Consider the following 14228-nt stretch of genomic DNA (forward strand, 5'->3'; position numbering starts at 1 on the left):
CGTTTTTTGTGTGTGTTACATTTTAACGTTGTTTCTGTTGTGTCGTTTGTTTCCTCTTATATTTGAGTGTGAATTCACATTACTATAAGACGTGTCACGGTACTTTTCTATCCCAAATTCATGTATTTAGTTTTGATGTTAAATTTGTTATTCTCATTGGATTTTGTCTAATGCTTAGTTCGTTTCTGTGTGTGTTACATTTTAATGTTGTGTCATTGTTCTCCTCTTATATTTAATGCGTTTCCCTCAGTTTTAGTTTGTAACCCGGATTTGTTTTTTTCTATCGATTTATGAGTTTCGAACAGCGGTATACTACTGTTGCCTTTATTTAGGTCTCGAAATAATCTTTTCCTTTTAATCTGAATAAAAACAGATTTGTCTGACAAGAATAACAAAATTTATCAATTTGTTGAATTATGTATTTGAATATTAGAACACGATAAGAATTTTTCGAGTTCAACCTTTAAAGCATTATATTTTTGTAGGTAATACTGGATCCAATGAATATTGAACTAAACAGTTTTGCTATCCTTAGACCTAACTGATGATATTATACATCTTTTAGTTGTGTTTGTTCCTTGCCCACAAAACTGCCCAAACAGACAATACTTAAGTTATACGGTTGCCATCACGAATCGGTTGACTGATACGATGAGATTGTGTCTGCACTCAAAATTTGTAAATTACCGATTATGTACATTCCCTGATAGACATTTTTATTGAATGTGGATTTGCATGGCGACAAGCCTGGTCACACACCATTTGGAGTTAATGCGATTCCCTCAGGTTGTTTATACCTTGGTTGGCATCCTCTTGACGAATTTATAAAATTTGGACATCGGTAAACTACTGTTGTCATGGAATTCTTATTTTGGTACCATTTTAGTTAATGTTGTGGTTAATTCCAAAGAAAATTAAGTTTGGTACACCTTTTAGATGTTAATTTTTATGTACTTATTTGAATCAGATGTTTGCAACTGTGGTTATATTTGAAAATACACACTGTATATAAGAACAGAGCCTCTTATCAGAACTACAATCCTTGAAGAAAAAAACAACAACAAATAAACATGTGCATACCTATCTAAGGATATCAGTCTGTTACTAATGCATCAAAGCAGAAGCCAATATTTCAGACAGCATATGCATTTTATACAAGCAAAAACTTCGATATCGTATCTGCTTTATGAGCCAGATATATCTTGATGTGTTTTTTACACATTGACGATCTAGACTGCATTTCAATCAAAGTTACATAATAACAAAATATTTTATGCATATGCGTGGAATGGTATGATTATGGGCATATTTTACGTTCTTTTACATGCAAAAAAGATATATTCAATTTTTGTTCCTAATCGTCAAACACTTAACATAATTGCTGTTCAATGAAAATCTCATCAAATATACCAGGTCTAAAATCTTGTAAGTCAGACGCGAGTTTCGTCAACAAAAGACTCATGAGTGACACTCGAATCCGAAAACGCCAAATTAAGTTCATAGTCGGAGAGCATTGAGAACCCAAAATTACTTACTGTGTTGCTAAATACACTTAAGGCAATCTATTAATAGGTAGAAAACCTTCATTACACATTACATGTATTTGATATTCTGAATCAATAAATTAAATTAGATGTGAAGGAGTTTCAATGAAACAGATATCAAAATGAAATCTTCACTAAACGATATAATGAAGATTTAGGATAACAAGAAAAGACACTGGGTCGATATCGCTGTCGGTGGACTATCAGTCCCCGATGGTATCATTACCTCAGTAGTGAGTACTTCGGTACCGACATGATATATAATCAGCCTTTCGAAAAATATCCGTTTATAAATTTTGAAGTTATAAAAGACTTAAGTATCTTGCTGTTCGGTGTGAGTAAAGGATCCAAGTTTTCTTTTTACATTGGCTATTATATTATAGTTCGTTTCTCTGTTTGTTACACTTTAGTGTTGTGTTTCTGTTGTGTCGTAGTTCTCCTCTTACATTTGATGTGTTTCCTTCAGTTTTAGTTTGTTACCCGGATTTTTTTTTCTCAATCGATTTATGAATTTCGAACAGCGGTATACTACTGTTGCCTTTATTCATATAACTCTTCGACGGTTTCGGCTCTTATAAATTTTCGGCATTCAATATTCCGCTTTGATCGTTCCTAATGAAAAAAATCACAAAAAGCGCGTCGGACGCATGGATTTATTTAAATGTCTATTTAATAATTTTAAATAATGAGTCTAAGTATCTACCAATTGCATATCAAAACAAAAGTTTATCCATCTTGGACACTTTGGTGAATGTTTGGAGGATATTATGCTTTTCGAGTATGTGTGTATAGAGCAAATTAACAAAAATATCGAAATCCGAGAAAAAATAAAAACAGAAAGTTCCTAATCCAATGGCAAAATCAAAAGTTCAAACATATCAAACAAACGGATAACAACTGACATATTACAAAAAAGGTACAGTAATTTTCTGATCTAGAAAATGGTGGATTAAAGTTTGTTCTATAGCTAGCTTAACCTTTCACTTGTATGACAGTCGCACATAGGGCCATTATATTGACAACAATGTATGAACAAAACAAACAGACATTATTGGAAAAAAGTCCAAAATAGGTGTGTATAGCAAAGCACTTTGTGCAATAGCCTTTATCACTATAAAACAAACAAATATGTCAACAAATAAAATCAAAAAGGCATATAGACAAAGCACATTAACAAAAATTCAATTTTTTCCAGAACATAATAGCACAATGACGGGATGTATAAGTGACGAGTCACGTCAAATGGATAATACCAAAAACTAGATTAAAAAGTAAAAGTAAAATTCACTAAGACAAATAAAAGAACACTTTAACACGTAATAAGAACGATAAACACCGTCATTACCTTGAATCTATACTTCAAGATCAAGATCATTGTGTATTATTTTGAAATTGATACGGAGTATTTATCAACAAGGTTTTGGTATCGTCTGATGAACTTTAAAAAAAAGAGCGAGACGTTCTTTGACATAACCCTGGTATGTCAACTTTTTGCTCAGACACTGGTGACATTTTATAAAGTGTGAGTACCAACTGTAGGCTCTTGAATTCCGAATAAGATTGGATTTTCATATCCCATATGTAGGTGAAATTGGTATATTGCTTCTCAGGTGGGGGAAAATTGGTAATTTTAAAATTGAAATCGTCTAGATTGTCATATATTCTGGTATTTAATAACCGCTTATGTTTAAATCAAGGTACAAGTCTAAAAATGTTGCGGAAGAAGCCATTACTGTTGTTTTTTCATTTCCAGTTTTATGGTATATATCAATGGAATGCCGACAAGTTGTTGAAAAGGTATAATTTTAAAGTCAACAAATATGTTGTCAATAAACAATTCCAGCAGACTGATCACTTGAAAGTAAATGTTCATTTCGGGTAACAAAAAGTACACACACTAAAAAAGTGGTTTCTTAACCAGAAGTATGTGATCTTTTGGACTGTCGTTTCTTTCTTTATTTTCCAATCAAGACTTGGAAATTTTACTTTTAATAGAGAGGAAAAAATTACACGATTCATGTTTTTCTATGCATGTAACGTGAGGGTATTCAAATTACACCTATTGGGAAAGTTTTTCGTCAACGTTTATTTATGATCCAGACAAAAGTTTCCATTTTGTGTTTATTTTTTATTAGGTGTATCCTTATTTACTCATAAAAAATGACATCCAAACGATCCATAATTCTGTAATGAAGAGTTTCCAAATTGCATAGAATTAATTTTTAATTTACATCTAAAAATTAAACAACTGATTTCGCCAAATATTTCGACTAATTTGACTTCAGTCCATTGATACTACACCTTTTTTTTTAATGGATGCATATGACATATTTTATTGTCCCTTTTATAAAAGAGGAATTTTTGTGGACATCGCATGGTGGCGTTTCCTTATATTTTACTTTTCACTAAAAAATCAAATTGTTCAGTCTCTCAGAAAACTTATAAGATTTCCGCTGCTATTGATGCTCAATGTGGCCAATGTGGGTACTCGGTGCAAATTGAGAACTCGGTGCAGTTTGAAAACTCGGTGCATATGGGTAATGCATATCAGAATTGTGAATCTAAGAGTTTATGTACTTAGGTAAATCGAAGAACATGCAAGGTATGTGACAAGGTCGAATAGAAGTATACTGTGTTGTACAGGTGATTTATCAAAAGTCTGACAAATGCAGAATAACAATATGTCTAGGAAGGAGATGACAATGTACACTCGAGTCTGATTAATAGAATTAATGTGTCCTATGCCAATTTGTCTACGATAGGTCGATGAGGACATAACATACTGTACTAAGGGTTTAAATAAGTAAAAGTTAAAGCCGTTAATTGTTAATATCATTGACCACTTAGGTTCGTATATGTCAAACATTACAATGGATATGATTATTTGTTGCAGTCTTAACAGAAGCTCTTTGGGAAACAAAACAACTTTGATATGTATACACTATACGCAGCTATTATGTTTCCTAGAAAAGGAAAATTCATATTGGAAAATTACAATTATCAAACTTCTCATAAATTTCTGACAGTGATTATTTCTAGGTGTAACTCTTATATAGGAAGACTTTGACCTCTCGAATGAATCAAATTTCCTGAAACAAATGTTCAAGGTTTTACTAAAAGATCAAACAGATTTCTAGTACCTTCAGTGTTATTGATAGTGGCACGGACCATCATCATCAAAAACGAAGCCATCGTCACAGAATGATTTGATTTCTCAACATTTGATTATTCCTTTTTCCTTTTCTCTCTTTATTTATAGTTCGTATGATATCCAATGATTAATTCTGATCAATACGAGCGAAGCAATAAATCTGCAAGGTCAGTTCACAAATGTGATAATCTGTGAATTATTCTATTTTTCGCGTTCTATTTGAAAGTTATTCAGACTTTGCGTTAAAACACCTTGACTTTAATAATCTTAGCTTTGCACTTAAAATCCGTAACAATGTTATTAAAACTTAATCTAAATTCCTACATTTAAAGTATGTTCATAATTATATCTACATTAAACACTAGGAAAGCTGTCAAATTTTGTCAGTTTGAATTATTTTTTCAAATTGGATAGTAATATCACGTAAAGAGATTAATGCTATGCTGTTATTCCAAAATGAGATTAAAACAGAATAAGACGCAACCAAGTAGTTATGTTTAAAAGAAGGGGACAATATAGAATAAACATTAGAAAAACACAAACAAAAACAAAAATGACGAAGGTAGAAAACTAATAATTCAGGATCTCAACAACATGAAAAGGCGACGAATTTAAAATTACCAACAAAATAGTCATACATTCAGTAACCTGAAATATGACCATTAAATAAAACAACTAAACAAATGATTTTCACTCCTTTCTGGAAATAGTACTTTTTTCAAAAATATACAATATAAGTATGTTCTTACGAAGCAAGAGATATATAAGTATATAAAACTAATGTAATCCTTGTACTAAATATAAATTCCACCAATATTCCAAATGGGAATTTACATTATAGTTGGTGTTAAGCGCCACTCTCAGTACTATTTACTGTATAACAGCGGTCAGTTATTAGTGGAAGAAACCGGATTGCAAAGTGGGTACCATATACCTTTGACAGGAAAGCTTGAAGTTGTAGTCGGTAAAGACTGCTGTCTAACGCATCTTGCTTATAGTGGGGTTCGTACTCAAATCTCAGGATTGACAGGATAGTGACCACTGTAGATGAAATACTACCCACCGATGTGATATAGAATTAGAAAAAAAAGTAAAATCACAAAAAAACTGAACTCCAAGGAAAATTCAAAACGGAAAATCCTTAATCAAATTGCAAAATCAAGAGCTCAAACGAACGAATGAATAACAACTGTCATATTCCTTACTTGATACAGGCATTTCTTATGTAGAAAATGGTGGATATTAAACCTTGTTTTAAATCAAAAAGTAAAAAAATACAGAACCTTCCAATACATTTTTTTAACCGTTTACAGAATATTTACAAAGCAAGCCAGAAGACCAAATCACTATCAATTACATTAACATAAAAATTTCAGTTTTCGCGTTCTCGTTTATATTAAAATGATTTAAATTAGAATATGCATATACTTAGGTTATGATTAAGAAAATTGCGCAACACTGTTAATATTCTATAAACGGTTCAAAAACATATTGTTTGGAAGAGTTCTATTTTCTTTTTTTTTACTTTAAGATTTAAAAGTCACACAAAGCCCAAAAGACAGCATTCTAAAAACAAAAAGAGACCTCAAATAAAAAAAATAAAAATGACAAAAACAAAACGTTTGTAGACGCCAATGAGACAGCAATTCAACGAGATAAAGGAAAACTCCAAAAATACCAGAATGTCAACATACGATTGTTGTAGCATTAACCTAAACAAGTAGCTGCACCTTAACCGAGGTTGAAAACAAAAGGTATCATAATCCTCCCCGTTATATAATCCGTGCAGATTTATATGTCATACATTGGATTCTCAAATGCTGTATGTTTACATTTGTTTATAGAAACCGCGCCTGAACTTGTTTTGTTATTACGCCAATGTATTGACTGGCGGTACTCTATCATACTATATAATAAGATAAAGATAGATAAAGCTATAGAACTTTAAATGATCCAGTGCATCTTACGACTGAGCAAATTACAAAAGAAAAGATAATTTTAAGTTATAGTTATCTATTCAATTTGCTTAAGATAGAATAATTTGAATATTGCGCTTGGAAGTGAATTTTTAGAGATTTTTTTTATGCAACTGACGCCATAATTGCACTTTTTCCGATTTTTGAATTATATCTTTTAGGATATTTTGTAAAGTGTAGAAGTTTGAATTCCGAGTAAAGGGTGTGTCATTAGCTACGACAACGGACAAATTGGTTGACGTAGGCGAATCAAATTCCGAAATTTCGTAATAATTCTAGAACAGTAATGATTTTCCGTATTAGAATAATATTTACCGGAAGGAAATCGACACCTTCCTCTTGAATATAAAGAGGTACTACACCCATACTATATGATAATTATCAGATACAAGTTTAATACGAATGGATAAATACAATATTTGAATTGTAGGATAAGTATATTTTCTTCATCAGATATTTGAAAAACGGAAAAATAAGCTTTGCTTTCATTGGCTAACGTAAACACTAGATATACGGATGACAACGTGAAGATACATGTATATTGGGATTATATGCAATTGACAATTACTTGTATAACTTTTGAACCGAAATGGATGTTAAAGTGTGGTCAACATGTATTGTATTTTTATATTTTTTCGTAAGTATCTCAGTAATTCTTTGATAATTTATTTCGTTTCAAAATTACCATCGATTTAAGTTTGTTCTTTTACAGTTTAATTGCGCATTTGACTTTCTGTGAACATAAAATTGAAAAAGGAAATGGGGAACTTATATTATAGTTTGCATTTACTAATGAAAACAAAACTCATTTTTTTCTTTCCGATGACCCAGTGCAATCTTGTTAATAGTTCAAAAAAAAAAAGGGGGAACAGAGAGAGCAACAAAAATACATCTTCATAGTAAAGATGTTATTCAATATACAAACCAATTTAAAATGATAATAGAATTGTAACAAAGGGTGTTTTCTTTTTTAACCTATGTTATTATTATCAATAAATGAAGCATGGTGTTAAACATGAGAAAACGATATCATGTTAATGCACAACGATTTGGTTATAATATCTTATTTTCGACGTCATTAATGGTAGGGTTATATAGAAATAAAATGAACACTGTGGGAATCTATGCATGCGGTTAGCTTCTTTGGAAAGTAGGAAAATACTACAGCATTGAAAAAATTTCATTTTAAGATCTGCACGAAAAAATTTCTTCTCCTGAAGGTGCAGTCAGAATGCTTTTTCCAATTCCAAAATTCCTTTTCGCTTTCCTCTATCTAAAGCTGATTTATAGAATTTTTAATTATTTTAAAACTTAAAACGCAAGAGACATTTGCCGCTGTCAGTCATCTGCAATTAAACCAAATGCGGAAGTATTTCTTACGTGCGAACTATTAATTTGTTTGTTTCCCAAACAACAATGAAACATTTTGTCAGATAAAAACCGTGAATGTAAAAATAGGGACAGATAACATATGCTCCTGTTTCTCCGAAATGCTCTCCTACTTAGTGCATCATTTGTCCTTTTAACTTTTTTGGATTCGAGTGGCATTAATGAGTCTTTTGTAGACGAAAACGCGTCTGGCGTACATCCCCCCTGGTATTTATTATGAATTCATTTATAAGCATGTTAAAGAGCAGAAATTGGCGGAGTTCATGTTTATAAGGCACATATTTTTGGTAAAAAAAAAACCCAGAATCGAATAAACGAATAAGCAATACTATCTGTATCATTCAGAAACCCTTTGTTGATGACAAAAGAAACATCATCAATAGTTATCAAAGGTACCAGGATTATAATTTAGTTCGCCAGACGTGCGTTTCGTCTACCTAAGACTCATCAGTGACGCTCATATCAAAATATTTATAAAGTCAAACAAGTACGAAGTTGAAGAGCATTGCGGATCCAAAATTCCAAAAAAATTGTGCCTAATACGGCTAAGGTAATCTATGCCTGGGATAAGAAAATCCTTAGTTTTTCGAATAATTCAAAGTTTTGTAAACAGGAAATTTATAAAAACGACCACATTATTGATATTAATGTAACACCGAAGTGTTGACTACTGGGCTGATGATACCCTCGGGGACGAAACGTCCACCAGCAGTGGCATCGACCCAGTGGTATACATAGTTATCAATGTACCAGGATTATAATTTAGTTCGCCAGACGCGCGTTTCGTCTACCTAAAACTCATCAGTGACCTACTTAATATCTTTTCTGAGTTACATTATAAGATGACTTAACTTATTCATTGCTTAAGTTAACATTTGTAAAAACACCTGTGAAAATCTGGTTAAAAATGTGAATGTGTTAATTGGTATGAAAACAGAGATGTCTGTTATAGAATTTGACTGTGGCTTACCATAGGTTTACACCTTACTGCTGATGTATTGTTAATCAGCGCCAGATATCCTTTATAATATTCTCTTTAATGAAACAGTTCTAATGCAGTTTCAAGACAAAACCACAGGTACCACAACACATCAAAACTTTCTTATTTGATCAGCTGAAGTATTATTAAAAAACAAACTTTTAAACAGAGTGATCTTAGTTGTCAATAAAAAAAATGGTCATTTCTTAATGGCTATAGTTTAAGGATATCCATACTCGTAAAGCTAGGATCAAATCATATGTCGTAAACTATAGATAACTATATTTTAAAGCAAAGATTTTAAAACACTGTTGAAGATTTAAAACATTTCATATTTTTATATTGTTGGCTTTTCGTTCCTATTTGTTATTTGTTGAGCGCATGGAATCGGTATTATATATGATTTATGTTTTCCCCTGCATACCTTAAAATGTACAAACTTGTCTGTTCAAACTTCAAAAGGCCAGTAAAAAAATGTTATGTTTTAATACTGATTGCTTCTATGTCCATTTCAAAGTATATGTTTATTTTACAGAGCGTTAATGGAGAACAAATGCTTTTACTAAGAGGACCAGAATCAAAAATACCTCCAAGTAAGTATAATTTTCAACAATATAAGTTATTCATTAATACCAAAGCGTATATCAATTCATTGCAAGCATACAGTATTACCTCAATTTCTTGGAAACATATACGGGCCATTTCGAAAATATCTAAGTCACTAAGTATTTAGAAAATCCCCATATGTTATAAATAGTCGAGTATTAGAAAGAAAAAAAATCCACATTTAATGTCTATTTCAAAACTCTCTTGAGTGGTAAAAAATAAAATACTATGTGGTTTTTAAAAAGCGACAATGTTTTGTTGGCCTGATCTTTGTTGGACTTCTTCATTTTTTTTACAGCTTGCGAAGACTCGATGCGATAAAGATGTTTTTAAACGGTAAAACTGTAGAGACGCGTGTTGGTTGGTAGTTTAAAACAAATAGTCACAAAATTAGTGCAAAATAGACAAGTGAGTTATGTCTTCTTCGGTGAATACACAATTTACTACTAAATGAACATTTTTTTTATTTTGGAAGACCGTTTGTTAGGGACCATCTGAAGCATGCACCCGACTTTTTTCCGCTTGTTAAAAGAACATGTGTGGCCTTGGACAATTTTCTACTCTTTGGTTGGGTTGATGTCTCTTTGACACATTCCCCTTTTTTATTCTCAATTTCATGCTTGTCTACTATACTGAAAAACCTTGTACAGCGGTTAAATGAAAGAACATTTAAATCATTAACCGAATGCACCCCACTGGCATAAAACGTTTATAGCTTTTCCATTTTTATCAAATGCAATAAAATTAAGAAAAAAAGTTACAAGCTCATGGTCGAAGGTCAAGGCTAAAGTAAGTAAACAAATTTTGTGAAGTTGATATCATTACCATAATTACATAACACTTTATGACAATTGTTATTTTCAATTGCTATCAAATAGGTTTTCCTGTTACGATTATTATCAATTTGTAAAACACTTATCTTTAAAGTGCAATAAAATTAGTCTATGCATCAGGAGGAACAGATAACAAAAGAGAAAATGTAATATCTGCCTATTAATATAAAATGAAACTGGACTTTTAATAGAACAGATGTACTGAAACTTTCTTTTAATAGTTTTACACAAGAACTAAAGTTTTAAAATGAGACATTTATAACCATAGTTGTTGGTTAAAGTGTCTCTTATCATGTTGGTTTACTTAATTTCCCCAAATACATAAAGAGCTATACAATCAAAATACATCTAATACAATATCCAAATTAATCTATCATTATAATGTGTAACTAGGGATGTGTAAACCATAGTTACTTAAAAAAATACTTAATAATGAAAACGGTACAAGTTATAAATTAGGCCAGGACTAATAAACTGACTACTGAGATGATGAAACCACAAAAAAAGAATCCACATTTCATAAAACTGAATCCAAAACACTTAAGTCCGAGAAATGCGAATCCCACAAAAAAAAAAGAAATTAAATGGGATGAACGCAGGTGTTTCGGAAGGACATGCAGTGTTTGCTCTGTTAGTGGCATTCTTCGTATCGCTCACTGCAAGTAACATTAGGTAGTACGAAATTCAAAACAGTGTAGCTGTGGCCATTGATTGACCCATCAAAATCATCCATTGACTGGGACAATTTACGTGAACGTTTGTCTTAACAACCACTGTTCATGACGTACCTACGATAGACATTTAAACTGTGGGGTCACCAAAGGTTTCTTAACGCCTTTAATTATAAAATAATTCGAAAAATTAATCAGGAATAACCTTTGTGTTTTGATTTATATAATTGATATAAATCAAAATATCGTGTTATTTCTGATTAATTTTTCGAATTACTTAATTAGGTGTTGAGAACCTTTGGTGACCCCATAGTTTAAGTGTCTTTAAAAGTACATAGTGAGCATTGGTCGTTACATACAAACGTTCACCTAAATTGTCCCAGTCAATGAATGATTTTAATGTGTCAATCAATGGCCACAGCTACACTGTTTTGAATTTCATACTATGTTGTTGAACTCGGTGATGCCACAAACGAGGGAAAAGGACCATCTAGTACGTGTTAATCTGTAACCAGTTAGTCCATAACGGTCAACCAATTTTATAAAAGCATAAATTGAATTGAATTATAAAGAACCTATGATGAATACCTTTCTTGTAAGCTGCAACTCTGAATCAGTAAAGTCTTTGTTGTATCTGATTTGACCATTCTTTAATTATGACGCAATATTCATCTGTTAAAGTTTAAAATTAAGAATAATAGTGTGAAATGCAGAAAGCCAAATGTGTCTTTACTACTTTACGAGACAATGAGGGCAGGGTATATCTACTCTTAACGGTCTTTCGGTTTTTGTTCATATCTCTACAATCGATTCACATGTAGCCTCTTGAGTAGTAAGTTTCACAGGAACCTCGAAACCTGTGTGCTGATACAAATAGGAGTAAATAATTTTGGTAGCGGTTTCATGGATTGTTTGGCAGACTTGAAAATAAACGGTTGGTTGTATCGATACTTAATTAATTTCTGATATCAATAAGATTGAAGCAAGGTCTATTTCGTCATTTTTGCTCTTACGGAAAATAATAAAAACAGACTTATGGTTGTTCAGGAATGCTTCTTTATATTGTGTCGTGAAGTGTGCGTTGGATTTCCAAGTGAATTGCAAATAACTAATTCACTTGTGATTTATCAAAAGCGATCGTGTTTTGGACTTTCCCTTTTCTATCACTTAAAACATCACTTATTAGATATTAAGTATGTGTATAAATATACCATTCCAGAGAAAACTTATGAAACGGGAATTATTAATACACATTACATAAACTTCCTTGATTTTTCTGATTCATGAACAAATGCTTCAATTCTTATCAGTAAATGTACAATTAACAATTAACACTTGACCGAATTGAGATAATAGAAAAAAATACTGCGAATTTGTCCATACTTAGAATTATTGATACACATTACATAAACTTCCTTAATTTTTCTGATTCATGAACAAATGCTTCAATTCTTATCAGTAAATGTACAAATAACAATTAACACTTGACCGAATTGAGATAATAGAAAAAAATACTGCGAACTTGTCCGTCCTTAGAATTGAATGACGTCTGCAACTAGAAAACTTCCTGTTGTCTTCATCTACCAAATATAGTAACAAAGGGATATTCCGTACAATGTCCATTTCATATCACTTCACATTTCTTCGCAATTTAAGATCCATTTAAGGAAAAAAAAAATGCGTTCTAGTTTTTTAAGTTAACATTTTCATGAATTTTGTAGCTATTTTTCAGCTGCCCTTATAAAAACAATATAAGATCAATATCAGAAAAATATCATTTGTTTATATATTCGGTACTAAACAGAAAAGGGCGCGGTTAACCTCGACTTAAAAAAAATCCCCAGTTTCTATAAGATTCGTACAAAAAAAAGTATGATATTTTTCTGACATTGACCTAATTTTGTATATATTTATACTGAAGCATATTTCCTGTTAAATTTCGTGCAATTTATTTCATGTCGCGTCGATCATTTTTCTTTACTTTCTAATGCTCGTTTTAGGATGGGGAAACAAGTGCTTTTTAGCTCACCTGGCCCGAAGTCCAAAGTGAGTTTTTCTCATCACTGGAACCGTCGTCGTTAACTTTTACAAAAATCTTCTCCTCTGAAACTACAGGGCCAAATTTAACCAAACTTGGCCACAATCATCATTGGGGTATTTAGTTTAATAAACAAATGTGCCCGGTGACCCGGCCAACCAACCAAGATGGTTATGGCTAAACATAGAACATAGGGTTAAAATGTAGATTTTGGCTTATATCTCTGAAACCAAAGCATTCAGAGCAAATCTGACAGGTGTAAAATTGTTGATTAGGTCAAAATCTATCTGCCCTGAAATTTTCAGATGAATCGGAGAACCCGTTGCTGGGTTGCTGCCCCTAAATTGGTATTTTTAAGTACATTTTGCCGTTTTTGGTTATTATCTTGAATATTATTATAGATAAAGAAATACCGTATACAGCAATAAAGTTCAGCAAAGTAAGATCTACAAATAAGTCAACATAATCAAAATGGTCAGTTGACCCCTTAAGGAGTAATTACCCTTTAAAGTCAATTTTTAAGTTTTTTTTATAAATTTTTGTAATCTTTTACAAAAATCTTCTCCTCTGAAGCTACTTAGACAAATTTAACCAAACTTGTCTACAATCATCATTAGGGTATCTAGTTTAAAAAATGTGTCCGATGACCCCGCACGTGAACCAAGATGGCCGCCATGGCTAAAAATAGTACATAGGTTAAAATGCAATGTTTGGCTCATATCTCTGAAACCAAAGCATGTAGAGAAAATCTGCTGTGAATGAAATAGTTCATTAGGTCAAGATCTATCTGCCCTGAAATTTTCAGACCAATCGTGAAACTTGTTGTTGGGCTGCTGCCCCTGAATTGGTAATTTTAAGAAAAATTTGCAGCTTTTGGTTATTATCTTGAATATTTTATTATAGACAGAGATAAACTATAAATAGTAATAATGAACAGCAAAACAAGAGCTACAAAAAAATCACCAACACCAAAACACAATTTTGTCATGAATCAAGGTGAGCGACACAGGCTTTTTAGAGCCTCTAGTTTTGTATTAATAA

General features: G+C 31.9%; 1 protein-coding gene across 3 annotated transcripts in view; it reads left to right on the forward strand.

Moving 5' to 3' along the window:
- The first annotated feature begins 6560 nt into the window (after window positions 1-6560).
- LOC143072926 (matrilin-1-like) overlaps window positions 6561-14228 on the forward strand; it is a 29607-nt gene continuing 21939 nt past the window's right edge. For all 3 annotated transcript variants that reach the window (XM_076248094.1, XM_076248095.1, XM_076248096.1), the window contains exons 1-2: window positions 6561-7308; window positions 9575-9632. In XM_076248094.1, coding sequence (XP_076104209.1) covers window positions 7261-7308; window positions 9575-9632 — 106 coding nt within the window. In that variant the 5' untranslated portion in view covers window positions 6561-7260. The remainder of the gene's footprint in view (window positions 7309-9574; window positions 9633-14228) is intronic.

Source organism: Mytilus galloprovincialis, chromosome 4, assembly GCF_965363235.1.
Source record: "Mytilus galloprovincialis chromosome 4, xbMytGall1.hap1.1, whole genome shotgun sequence".
Lineage (NCBI taxonomy): Eukaryota > Metazoa > Mollusca > Bivalvia > Mytilida > Mytilidae > Mytilus > Mytilus galloprovincialis.